At 39.2% G+C, this 12,349-nt stretch overlaps 1 protein-coding gene across 2 annotated transcripts in view; it reads left to right on the forward strand.

The window, feature by feature from the left end:
- The window catches only part of MCF2 (MCF.2 cell line derived transforming sequence), a 181,614-nt gene that overhangs the window by 64,817 nt on the left and 104,448 nt on the right, over positions 1-12,349 (forward strand). Inside the window, exons 1-4 of one of the 2 annotated variants that reach the window (XM_077285262.1) lie at positions 1,140-1,595; positions 6,347-6,466; positions 9,104-9,220; positions 11,648-11,797. In XM_077285262.1, coding sequence (XP_077141377.1) covers positions 1,545-1,595; positions 6,347-6,466; positions 9,104-9,220; positions 11,648-11,797 — 438 coding nt within the window. In that variant the 5' untranslated portion in view covers positions 1,140-1,544. Of the gene's footprint in view, positions 1-1,139; positions 1,596-6,346; positions 6,467-9,103; positions 9,221-11,647; positions 11,798-12,349 lie in introns of those variants that run through there. The other variant, XM_077285261.1, reaches the window with a different exon arrangement.

The following is a 12,349-nucleotide window of genomic DNA, read 5'->3' on the forward strand; positions in this document are numbered from 1 at the left end:
ACTCTTAGTACAATATGGGGCTCTGTGATCAAAGAAGCACTCCTGCCATACAATTTGTTATCTTCTTAATATATTGCAGCCATTATATTATATAGCACTGTGTACTTACAATTGCTCATTTTGCCTTTCTACCCGGCTAATTCTTCTCTTTTCCTTTAGGTTTATGACATCATGTGATTAAAAGCTGACTAGCTGAATCTTTCTAAGGAGGTCAATTTTCCCTGCATGAGTCATAAGTACCTGGCAGGAGGGAAAAGGGAGGCAGATGGGTCAGGAGTTGAGCAGGGGAATCATTTTTGCAGGTACAAGACTTCATGTTTCTACATAGAGCAGAGAAAAGAGAAGAATTTAGATGGGTAGAAAGGCAAAATGAACAATAGGAGGACAAAAACTTTGATGGGAGGAGGGCTTCTTTATCTAGGCTTTCATAATATTTATTTGGGCTCAATTCATCATTGTATTCGCACCTTCTTTTTGTCTAGTTTTGGCGTTTTTCAGCTGTTTTTCATTTTCGCCTTATTCTTTTAATTTGAAACTGTTTCAGTCTGTTTCATATGTGTTTCTCTGTTTTATTTTCTTTTATGGTTCTAATTGTGGGTGACTTTTGAGGGTTCCAGCGCTTTCCTCCAATCACGACAGTCTAAAGTCTCACAAGTTTTGCGTAATTGTACTCGAACCTCCCTCCTAAAATTTTTTGCATCTTTTTTTGCGCTAATTAGCGGAATATGCTACTTTTTTTCCCCTAAAAAGTTGCAAAACAGATTGAAGACAAAAAAAATACTGTGCATTTTTTATGCTGCGATAAAATGTATGGACCGCTTGAGCCATTTTGAAGAAATTAGCAGAAAATATGTCAACGAATGTCGCAAGACAAAAGAAGAGTGACTTAAAAAAAAATGCAAAGGATGAATTGGGTCCTTTGTGTTAGAGTAAAAATGATCTCGTCTCCATAGTCCATAACGTGGTACAGATGCAGAGAACTTTGCTGCAACTTCCCCAGTGTACCCTAATGGGGCAATTTCAGCAGCTCCCCTCTATCCTATTGTGATAAAAGTGTGATCCATCTGGTCAGACCCAGAATTTCAGCTCGGATCCATAACTTCTCATCCCACTGTGATCCACTCCTGGTTTTGGCTCAAGACTGCAGAAGACTCCTCTACTTGCTGTGACTGCAGAGTCATAGTGGAATCGCCTCTGTACGTCCCATTTGGCATGTTAGAGGTTAACTGCTCCCCTTGCCATCCCGTCACATGCAGGGGACAGGTGTGCTGGCTGGTCCGGGCTGTGTGCGCAGTCGATGAGAGCCAGTGAACGAGTGTCTGCTGGAGATTAACATGAATGCTGGCGAATCAATGCAAGGCTCTGAGCAGTTGTGTAGTTTTCGCAGTGCTGTGCTAATGGAAACGTCTGCAGCCGCAGCAGCACGGCTTCAGCTCATCAACGGTTGCAGTCACTTAGCCATTCCTAAACACTCACCAGCAGCCAGATCATATATCACCAATGCTGCCCTGACAATAGCACAAGGAGAATAATCATCAGAGGACATGGCGGAAGGAAACCCCCCGAGAGGGATGATGAGGTTCCGAAGGAATGCGGTAAGGGCTCTGACTGCAGTCTGTGCAGCACATCCCAAGTTCAGAGGCTTCAGTACTGCAGCAAAGAGCCACTGATGGACACGACATACATAATGCAGATCCCACTCTGCAGACACATAGCCAAGTTTCTTCCATCATTACACATCCAGAGCACTTCAGGTCACCGCTGGCTGCATTCTTGTCCGGAAGCATGCTGCCCGGCATCTCGGGGCTGGCGCTGGCTACACTTGGCCTAGATCTGGGATCTTGTGCTTACTTATGTTTAGAAATAGAAATTCTGCACTTATTCATCTTCACATGGAGCCTTTCTTAACTAATGCACAAGAAAGATAAAACCGCAAAAAGTTAACTCTTAATGCAACACAAGCCATTGACTTCATATAGCTAGGAGATGACAGCCAAGTTACACTTCCCTGCATCTTTGTCATTTTATGAAACACTTTCTGACATTGGATCGTTATGTATAAAACGTCTCACTATATATATATATATATATATATATATATATATATATATATATATATATATATATTTTTTGCTCAAATATCAAATTCAATCTACGTGTAAGTTTGTCAGATATGTTGGCGCTAAGTCTCTAAACTCCGATAATAATATTAGAGTTAGCTACAAATGATAAGGTCAGCTCTGCTACCTTTATACATCTGCTTTACTTTGGAAATGAAATAATCCGAATCAATAAAATAAATGGAACCATATAACTAAATGTTTAGACTTGCAATACTCGAGTAAAAACAAAATATCAGATCGGCTGGCAGCATATTCTGGGACAGGTAGTTCTACTGCAGGTGCAATGTCAGCAGACATAATAACTATATTATTTGGTTTTGAAACTTTATTTCCATTCTTGTGTAACTTTATTGACCAGAAAGAATGTGGTGACATCTACGTCCTAAAAGTGCTAAAAAAAAATTAGCTTGTTTGATCATCCTGAAACCAATAGTATCGATGATAGTTTCCATCACTTAGTGAGGAAGGATGTGCTGGAGCTTGTAGTTCCTTGGTGGGTATAGCTCTACTAAACAAGAGTAAAGTAATTAAATGATGCAATTGAAAGAGAGAGAAGTCGAAGTATATATTAGAGGTAGTATGATAGTTTTGTAGTATGTCAACTATTTTTTATGTTGTGTTGTCTAAACTGAAAAATTACCCGTTGTGTTGTGTACAAAGCTCCTATGCAGACCCATGTGTTCACATAGTTACTACTACAAACAAACTCTTGTATGCCTTCAAATCATGCTGTGATTATCTCTGGTAGAAGATGGAAGATCTTTTATTCTGTAAGCAGTGGTTTCTTGTAGTCTTTAAACTGGTTATCCGGCCATAGTGTACAAGTCTGCAGTCACTGCCTGACTGCAGACTTGTCGTAATTCTCCTGTGCCATCGCTGGGAGCAGGGTGTATGTGTTTTGCATAGATGCAGCCACATGCCGACTAGACGTGCAGCTTCACTCAATTCAAGTGTATTGTGCGAAACCAGACAGTCTAGTCTGAATGTGGCTGGAAGTATGCAAATCACATATTTGCGATCACATGACCACCCACTCCAGGCACCAAACAATCCTGACAGTGCCCAGATGCCACAGACTTGTACCCCGAGGCCGAGTAACTCCTTTATCCATGGAGAGACCTAGGTTTGCATAGGAGCTGTATACCCCCAAAAGCAGAACATTTGTAGACTATTTGCATTACTTTTGCAATAAAAACATACCCTTTAAGTATTACGACTGCTAAATGTGGTGCTTGGAAATGACAAAACATGTAGTAAGAAATTGTGCCTTGCTGTTCGGAGCCATTCTGGTTGGCATGTATGATCTCTTGTAATACACCAAAGTCCTAACATCCCACAGGCTCATTCCTAGGATTCTCACTGTCTCTGCTGTCCAAGGTGCTGAAGTGATATACGACCCTACTATGTGTGCTGGAGCTTATTGACTTCTCCACTAAAGTCTCCAGACAAGGTCATTCATTACTTTGTAGGAAATCTTTATAGTTTCTGATTATATTTGTATCCCGAAAACTCGGGTTACCTTCTCAAAAGTGTCTTATAAGACTCCTCGACTGAATATGAGATTTCACAGCGACCTTGGAGTGTTCAAGTGACACAGAACATTGTGACGTATGAACTCTTTTCTCTAGATATCACACATTTTGATACTAAAGTGTCACCTTTACATTAATAGTGAACTCCATTCGAAGGAATTCACTAGCATTTGGTCATTGAACTCCTTAATACATCGCATGTTTCAAACCTTGGCAGAAGAAATGGTCGGAACGATCCGCAGAGGAAAAAAAAACACTTTGAGATTTGATTCACAATTTGCATATAAAAAATTAAATTGTGTAGCACAATATCCCACAGCATCAGAGAGCAGGCAAATGTTATATGGCATGGCTGATCCCTCTCTCTCTCTTTATCCCTCTTTCCTTTCTTTCCTTTCTCTCTTTCCAGTACTGAGATCTGCACAAATCAATTCACTGCAGATTAAATTTTTGGCAAAATTCAGCAAAGCCGGTGAATTCTAATTTTAAAAGATCTGCTCATCTCTACTAAGCAGTTTATTTCATTGTTCATTGTCACATTTCAGGATCCATAACTTTTTTTTCTTAATAATTTTACGGTCAATACACAGGTGCTTCTCACAAAATTAGAATATCATCAAAAAGTTAATTTATTTCAGTTCTTCAATACAAAAAGTGAAACTCATATATTATATAGAGTCATTACAGAGTGATCTATTTTAAGTATTTATTTCTGTTAATGTGGATGATTGACTTGCAGCCAATGAAAACCCAAAAAAACATTATCTCAGTAACTTAGAATAATTAACTAAAAAAAACACCTGCAAAGGTTTCTTAAGCATTTAAAAAGGTCCCTTAGTCTGTTTCAGTAGCTCCACAATCATGGGGAAGACTGCTGACTTGACAGATGTCCAGAAGGTAATCATTGACACACTCCACAAGGAGGGTAAGCCACAAAAGGTCATTGCTAAAGAAGCTGGCCGTTCACAGAATGCTGTATCCAAGCATATTAATGGAAAGTTGAGTGGAAGGAAAAAGTGTGGTAGAAAAAGGTGCACAAGCAACCGGGATAACCGCAGCCTTTAAAGGATTGTTAAGAAAAGGCCATTCAAAAATTTGGGGGAGATTCACAAGGAGTGGACTGCTGCTGGAGTCATTGCTTCAAGACCCCCACACACAGATGTATCCAGGACATGGGCTACAAGTGTCGCATTCCTTGTGTCAAGCCACTCATGACCAATAGACAACTCCAGAAGCGTCTTACCTGGGCCAAGGAGAAAGAGAACTGGACTGTTGATCAGTGGTCCAAGGTGTTGTTTTAAGATTAAAGTAAATTTTTCATTTCATTTTGAAATCAAGCTCCCGGAGTCTGGAGGAAGAGTGGAGAGGTCACAATCCAAGCTGCTTGAGACCTAGTGTGAAGTTTCCACAATCAGTGATGGTTTGGGGAGCCATGTCATCTGCTGGCGTAGGTCCACTGTGTTTTATCAAGATGTAAAGTCAGTGCAGCCATCTACCAGGAAATTTTAGAGCACTTCATCCTTCCCTCTGCCGAAAAGCTTTTTGGAGGTGGAAATTTTATTTTCCAGCAGGACTTGGCACCTGTCCACACTGCCAAAAGTACCAATACCTGGTTAAAAACAACAGTATCACTGTGCTTGATTGGCAGCAAACTCCCCTGACATTAACCCCATAGAGAATCTATGGGGTATTGTCAAGAGGAAGATGAGAGACACCAGACCCAAAAATGCAGACAAGCTGAAGGCTGCTAACAAAGCAACCTGGGCTTCCATAACCCCTCAGCAGTGCCACAGGCTGATCGCCTCCATACCACGCCACATTGATGCAGTAATTGATGCAAAAGGAGCCCGACCAAGTATTGAGTGCACTTGAATAACATACATTTCAGTAGGCCAACATTTCAGATTTTAACATTATTTTTCAAGATGGTGTTATAAAGTATTGTAATTTACTGAGATAAGTTGTAAAATGCAAAGTATACCGCTGTAGTGGCGCTTTAACAAATAACAAACTATTTTTTTGGAGTTGTTTTATCGTTTCTAAACTTTTCATAATATTGTTGCCCTCTTAGCAGACTTGAATGTCTGTGACTGCCTCTAGCTACTCCCTCCCCCTCCACCCTGCTCTCTCCATAGAACTTTATGAGCATCAACTATCATTTCCTATCTCTGTAATGTAACAGTCTGCTTTCACTGATCTTACTTCCGAATTTAAAATATTCAGAATGAAAGATCAGTCCCAGAGGCGAAAAATGCTGATTTCTCTGAAAAGATACATTGCAAAGTTTCACATTATCATGGGAAAATAAAAAATAAATAAAATGACAGTTACTTTTTAGGCTACTGTTAAACTTAACACTAGAACATATTGGGGATTTACTACTTATTGCACAGTCTAATGGATTGTTTCCTTTTCTACTACATGGTATGGAGATGGAAATGAGAAAAAGTACAACAAAGTGTTAAATATATTAGCCAAACCTAGAAGGGGGTATACAGCATGTGAAACCTTTACTTATTCCTATTCAGGTATATGCAGATATTAGTAATGTCCGATACTTTCAGGTCCTTGTGTCGGTCACAAGCCTCCACAACTGTCTACACTTTGGGCTCAGGCTGGACGGATATAGACAATGTTGTAATGTTGTGTTCTTGCATGCAGCCATTAACTAGCTGTTGTACTTGTCTTTAGCACTCATTTCCTGGGAACCTGCATCTAGTTTTGGTCTTAAGACCTACAGGATTTTTTCAGCGGACCTTCACGGACATTGGATTTCGCTTCAGCCAGGAGGACTTTATATTGAAGCTTCCGGTAATATTTTACAGTATTCAAAAGTCACATCCAAAATCTTATTGTTTGTTTGTTAGTTCGTTGGTTCAGTAAATATAAGTTGTATTAATAGTGTTTTCTGAGAATCATGTAAAGTTTTTGAAGGCGTTCCCAGTGTTAATACAGTCTGGAAAATGACGCCTTCTTTCTTCACTGTGGGCCACTTCTAAGTAGTGGTGTGATTGTTTTTTATGGGCTTCCTAAGATAGACAGTACTATGCAAATGTTTTTGGTGGGGATGGAAAAAATGCTGGAAAGTAATAAAGATTTCAGAAATACTCGTGTGAAAAGTTCATTTTTATCAGTTAAGAAAATACAAACTGAATGAACAGGTCAGAAATCATTACTTGGTGACCGCCCTTTGCCTTCAAGAAAGAATCAATTCTTTTAGGCACATTTGCACACAGGATTTGAAGGAACTTGGCTGGGAGGTTGTTCCAAACATCTTGTGTCTCTTCATGTAATCTCAGACAGACCCCATGACATTGAGATCAGGGCTTTGTGGGGGCCATATCATCACTTTCAGGACCCATCGCTCTAAATGCTGCAGATAGTTTTTAATTACATGGACTGTATGTTTGGGGTCGTTATCCTGCTGCAGAATATATTTTGAGCCCATCAGATGCCTCCTTGATGATATTGGATGAAGGTATCTGCCTACGTTTCACAGCACTGAGGACAACATTAATCTTTACTGTAACAAACAACCATGTATTTCACATTTTGACTCATCAATCCAGAACATCTGCTGTGATTTTTTTTTGCACCCTAGTTCCTATGTTTTCAAGTATATTTGAGTCTCTCTGATGTGATTTCATGTCAAAGATATTGGTCACGATTCTTCCAGGAGAATCAATTCTGGCCAGACTAGACCAACAGTAGCTGGGTCCCAATGGTTGCTGCCCGTTCTGACCTGGTGGCACTGCTGGACATGTTCAGATTTCTAAAGGAAGTATGATGTGTCTTTCTTCTGCTCTTAGTTCCTTGGTCGACCATTGCGTTTCAGGTCCTCAAAGTTGCCCACTTCTTGGTGTCCTTCTGAGAAATACAGGTAGTTATTTATCCATCATGCAATTCCATCCGGTAGGCGTCTTACTGGCTCCAAATTTCTGCGTTTATTGGATACATTTCTGCATTTATTTACAAGCTATTGGACTGTAATTAGCCCATTACAGAAGGATTTAAACAAGTCCACATCCACAAAAGATCTGTGGTTAGTTCACCAAGATGTTTGGACCAACCTTTCTGTTGAGTTCCTTCATGAACTTTGCTAACCATAACTAGACAAATTTATGATGTTTTGAAGGCAAAGGGTGGTCACAAAATATTAATTTCATTTAGATTTCTCTCTTGTTCATTCAATTTGAATTCTGTTAGTTAATAAAAATATTGTATTAGCTCTTCTATTTTTGAGAGTATTCTTGATTTTCAGTATTTTTTCTGCACCTGCCTAAAACTTTTGAACAATTCTATGTATGTTAATTGAATGCCATAACAGCCTATGAGTAATACTAAAAATGGTTGTTATCTCTCTAAAGCTGCTTTCACATTACATTGAGCTCACTTCTCAGTTTTTTTATTTAAAGTGAATGTGTGTTTCAGAAATAGCTTCTGCTATATGCATTAAATGGAAGGTGTGATGGGTAGGCTATGGCACCTATCGTATGTGTGGATATGTCATGAAACAGTCATGAACATATATATAAGATGTTAATTGGTTGCGATTTTAGTCTATGGGTGACACTGTTAGGCATCTGCCACTGCTAACACCTAGGCCACATACACATGTTCAGTATTTGGTCAGTGTTTTATATCAGCATTTGTAAGCCAAAACCAGGAGTAGAGCAGTATAACAGAAACATGTCACCACTTCTGTATTTATCACCCACTCCTGGTGGTTTTGGCTTAAAAATACTGATGTAAAATACTGAACGTGTGAACGTGGCCTTAGAAGATGAGATGTGAATGAGGCCTTAAAGAGATATTAGCATGTTTATGTTTTTGTTGTGCAGTCTCATTTTTTACAGAGCTTCTCTGCATTTAACAGTGAAACTTTCACTTTTATCTATTGTTATTGACTAACAAGTTGCCTGGGCCTATTATATTGATGACCTATCTGTGGATAGAGCATCAGTATCAGAAAAGTGGGGGTTCAACACCTAATCAGCTGTTATTAGCTCCTGTGGCTGCTGGATGAAAACTTTGAACAGGAATAAAGAGTTTTGTTCAATGTGTAGCAGCTGCTGCCGTGTACTGCAGATCACATCACATTTTGGAAAATATGAGTTGGAGCTAATTACAGATGATTAGATGTTGGACCCCACTGATGATATTGAGAACCAATCCTGTGGATAATCCAGCAATATTACATGCTAAGACAACCCTTTTAACCATGCTGACTAAATAATAGACTACTGTCATCTGCTGTGGAGCTCATTTTCAAGGTTTCACCAATATGGCTGAACTTCTTATTGTCAGTTTAGCAAACACCTTTTTTTTAAAACTTTAAGTCTGGCAACTTATTAAGCAATCCTTATGTGTTGAGTAACAACCTTTTTAAAATCTGTATGGAAAGGCGGTCAGAAATGTATCAGGTAATGTCCTTCTTCATGTCTCTAGGTGGTTATGCTCAGTTCTGCATCAGATTTACTTAAATACATAGATGAAAAGCAACTGACAGCAGAATTCGGAGGCACGCTGGAATATCGCCACCGGGACTGGGTCGTCTTCAGAACAGTAAGTTGTATTTTTTACACTTGAAAGAAAAAACGTAACCCTGGTTATCCTGACAAATGTTTCTGGGGATGCGCATATATAGGTGAGAAGCCCACAAGTATCCTGCTTCTGGTCTTGCGTACATGACTTGGCATGTACTACCCTCCATTCTTCCTTCTCGAGATCCCTTGCAAGGTTTATTGCATCACAAATCATCCATTCTCACTAGGTCACAAAACAGACTTCTCAGTTTCTCATTTTAACAGCAAAGTAAGCGATAGCCCATGTTTGGAAAAGAGGCACATTCATTCCCTCAATTCTCAGCTTGTGTAGAGAAATTTATGCCCAATGAACTAATTAGAAATGTCTTGAATGGCACTCAATCAAAACTCAACATATGGATCTCGTGGAAAGCGGAGACTCATCTGCATCTATCCCGCAGCAGTCTGCCCTCAGGCTACTTATGTAGCATAACGCACCATATCTCTATCAACACAGGGCCCTCTCTTTCTCATCTTCCATGTCCCCCTTTCCTATCTTGTCCGTTATTGCCTTCACCTCCTTTTTAACTTTTTACGTTTCTTTCATTCCATTTTCTTTTTTTAAAATTTCTATGTGTTTTTTTAATAATACTGTTGATGTTCAATGCCATTCTTTCTTTTGTGTTCTCTGTACGACGTCTTGTAGAAATCACGGCGTAGACAAGTCATATCATGTTGTTGTTTTTTTCATTTTAAACTTAATCATATTGATAAAACATAATAAGATATGCAAATGCGTAAAGAAAAAATTCACTTATTTTTTCTTCAGTCACCATAGTTTTCCATTTTCATAGAACTCCATTTTTTAATGTTCAATCTACAGTGTCAAATTAGAAATCCTTGGCCCCAATGGAGGAAATGATGCTGATTTTATAGTGAACATATTCGGTTTAATTGCATTATAATCTTTGATTTTAACTTTACACACATGGAACACATCATCAAAATATGATTTTCCTAAAATGGCAAGTTATCCCCTATCTGAACCCTGCGAATGGGGTTTTGCAGGAACTGGTCTAGAATGGAGTGGACTGCGCATATTCGGCCTCGATTTCTTTCATTGTCTATGGAGCAGAGTCTGGACATATCGTAGCTCCAGTCTCAAGATGGCTGAGGGTCCAAGCGATAGGAGATACCTTGTGATTTTGGGAAAACTTCTTTAAGATCTAACAATTCATATGTGAATAATCCCAGAAATAGATCTTATTGGAAAGAGATTGGCTTCAAAGTAATCTCAGGATCAGGGATGTCTTAAATTTCAGAGATAGCTTCATTAATTCTCTGAGCATTTGGTCCTTTGGTGATCAACTGCGTTTCGTGGAGGAAACAAATAGGATAAAATCTCTTTTTCTATAACAAATTGTAAAGCGTTAGCCCAACTTTGTAATGCTCAGACATTTTAGATCCTTATGGCCACATCTTCCATTTCTATCTCCTCTGTTATTTTCCTATGTAAAAAGCCATCTTCTCGGTCAGCTGGTCTACATAAAATGGTCTCATTTATTATACGCTGCCTCTACAGCATGGATAATAAAGGCCGTCATGACTACAAATGTTGATGGTACATGTTCCAATATCAATACATTATTAGGCCCATTCAATAAGAGCTGTATCCAAGGGAATCACTGTTTATGGAAATCAAACTTGTCGAAAAGAACTAAGATGTCTATGCTGGAGTATGGAGCCATATTCTCATTTCTCTTTGTGAAAAAAAATTGCTGTCATCAGCATTTGGTACCAGTGAGCAATATCATAAGAAAGAGTTATGGATCGATATAGTTACTATGATGCTATAACCACATTTTGAGAAAACTCCATTATTACAGATGCAATCATTCTATACTAATCACAGAAGCTCCTGGATTCTTCCATAGTTCATCAATATGAATGAATTGCAGGTTAAATGACCTTTCAAGGTCAGAAACTAATTAGCAAAACAGAGAGGGGTTCTACCACCTATAATAAAATTTGCTCAAAGGCAGTTAATGTTCTTAAATAATAGATGAAGCTAAACGCAATGGTTCTATTCCCTATACGGTCCTCGAGAACAGCCAGTTCATGGTCTCAATTTGGACCAAAAGTGATGATGTCTCGTTATTTGGTCACCCACCGCTTTGCGGCAGGGTCAACTGTGTGACGAACAGTAAGTTATCACTTGCCAATCCAGCTGAGACCACCCATGGTGAAGCGACGTGGGAGCTGAAACCGTGATATCAAAGCAAATCTGAATAATACTGTTGTGCAATGATAGAACATTTCTAACACAATAGAACACATCCAGGTTTCTATGAGAAAATGACATTGACTTTCTTTGTCATAGCTGGAAAAGTTGAATAAACAAGTATTGTAAAACCTTAGTGTAATATTTGCTCTGTTTTCATGTCATTCCTCTGTATTCCACAACCAGGCCATCGAGGGTTTTGCACTGACAGTAAAGGAAATTGCTCAGATGCTCCAGGCCTTTGGTACCGAATTGGCTGAGACAGAATTACCGAGCGATGTGTATTCAATTGAGCATATTCTAGCAAATCGCACTGAAAAGTACTGCCAGCTGAAGGTACGTCTAATTGGATTTCATGAAGATAGATTGCTGCAAGACTTGAAGGAGCAGCACTTTTACTTTTACCACTTTTGCCGTGCTTGAAAATACGAAAGCTAAGGGTCAAGTGACTGTAATGTCCATTTTTGTGTTTCCAGTGGTTTTCTATGATTGTTAGCGCATCTACTTGGTGATCATGGACAGAATTTCAGACTCAGTTGTTGATATCTGCAGATGCTCATTTTTTCATGGAGTAACATCCAGGCTAAGATGTTTTCTGTTTGTGCTGCGTATACGACTTTCAATGAAATGTTAGATTTTCAAAGCAATCGGTTTACTATAAGGAGACTCCAGAGTCACTGGGAAACAGATGATTTGTAATAATTTGTGACTAGGGATGAGTGGACCATGGATGTTTGGGTTTGTCGTGTTCTAGCGAACTTTAGTCCAAAGTTCGGTTCCTGTACCAGGACTCTACCCAAACTTGAACCTGAACCCCATTGAAGTCAATGGGAACCCCAACTTTAGTGCTGTAAAATGGTCGTGAGCTGCAAAAGGCTCCTATCTCTC

The sequence above is a fragment of the Ranitomeya variabilis genome, chromosome 2, assembly GCF_051348905.1.
Source record: "Ranitomeya variabilis isolate aRanVar5 chromosome 2, aRanVar5.hap1, whole genome shotgun sequence".
Classification (NCBI taxonomy): Eukaryota; Metazoa; Chordata; class Amphibia; order Anura; family Dendrobatidae; genus Ranitomeya; species Ranitomeya variabilis.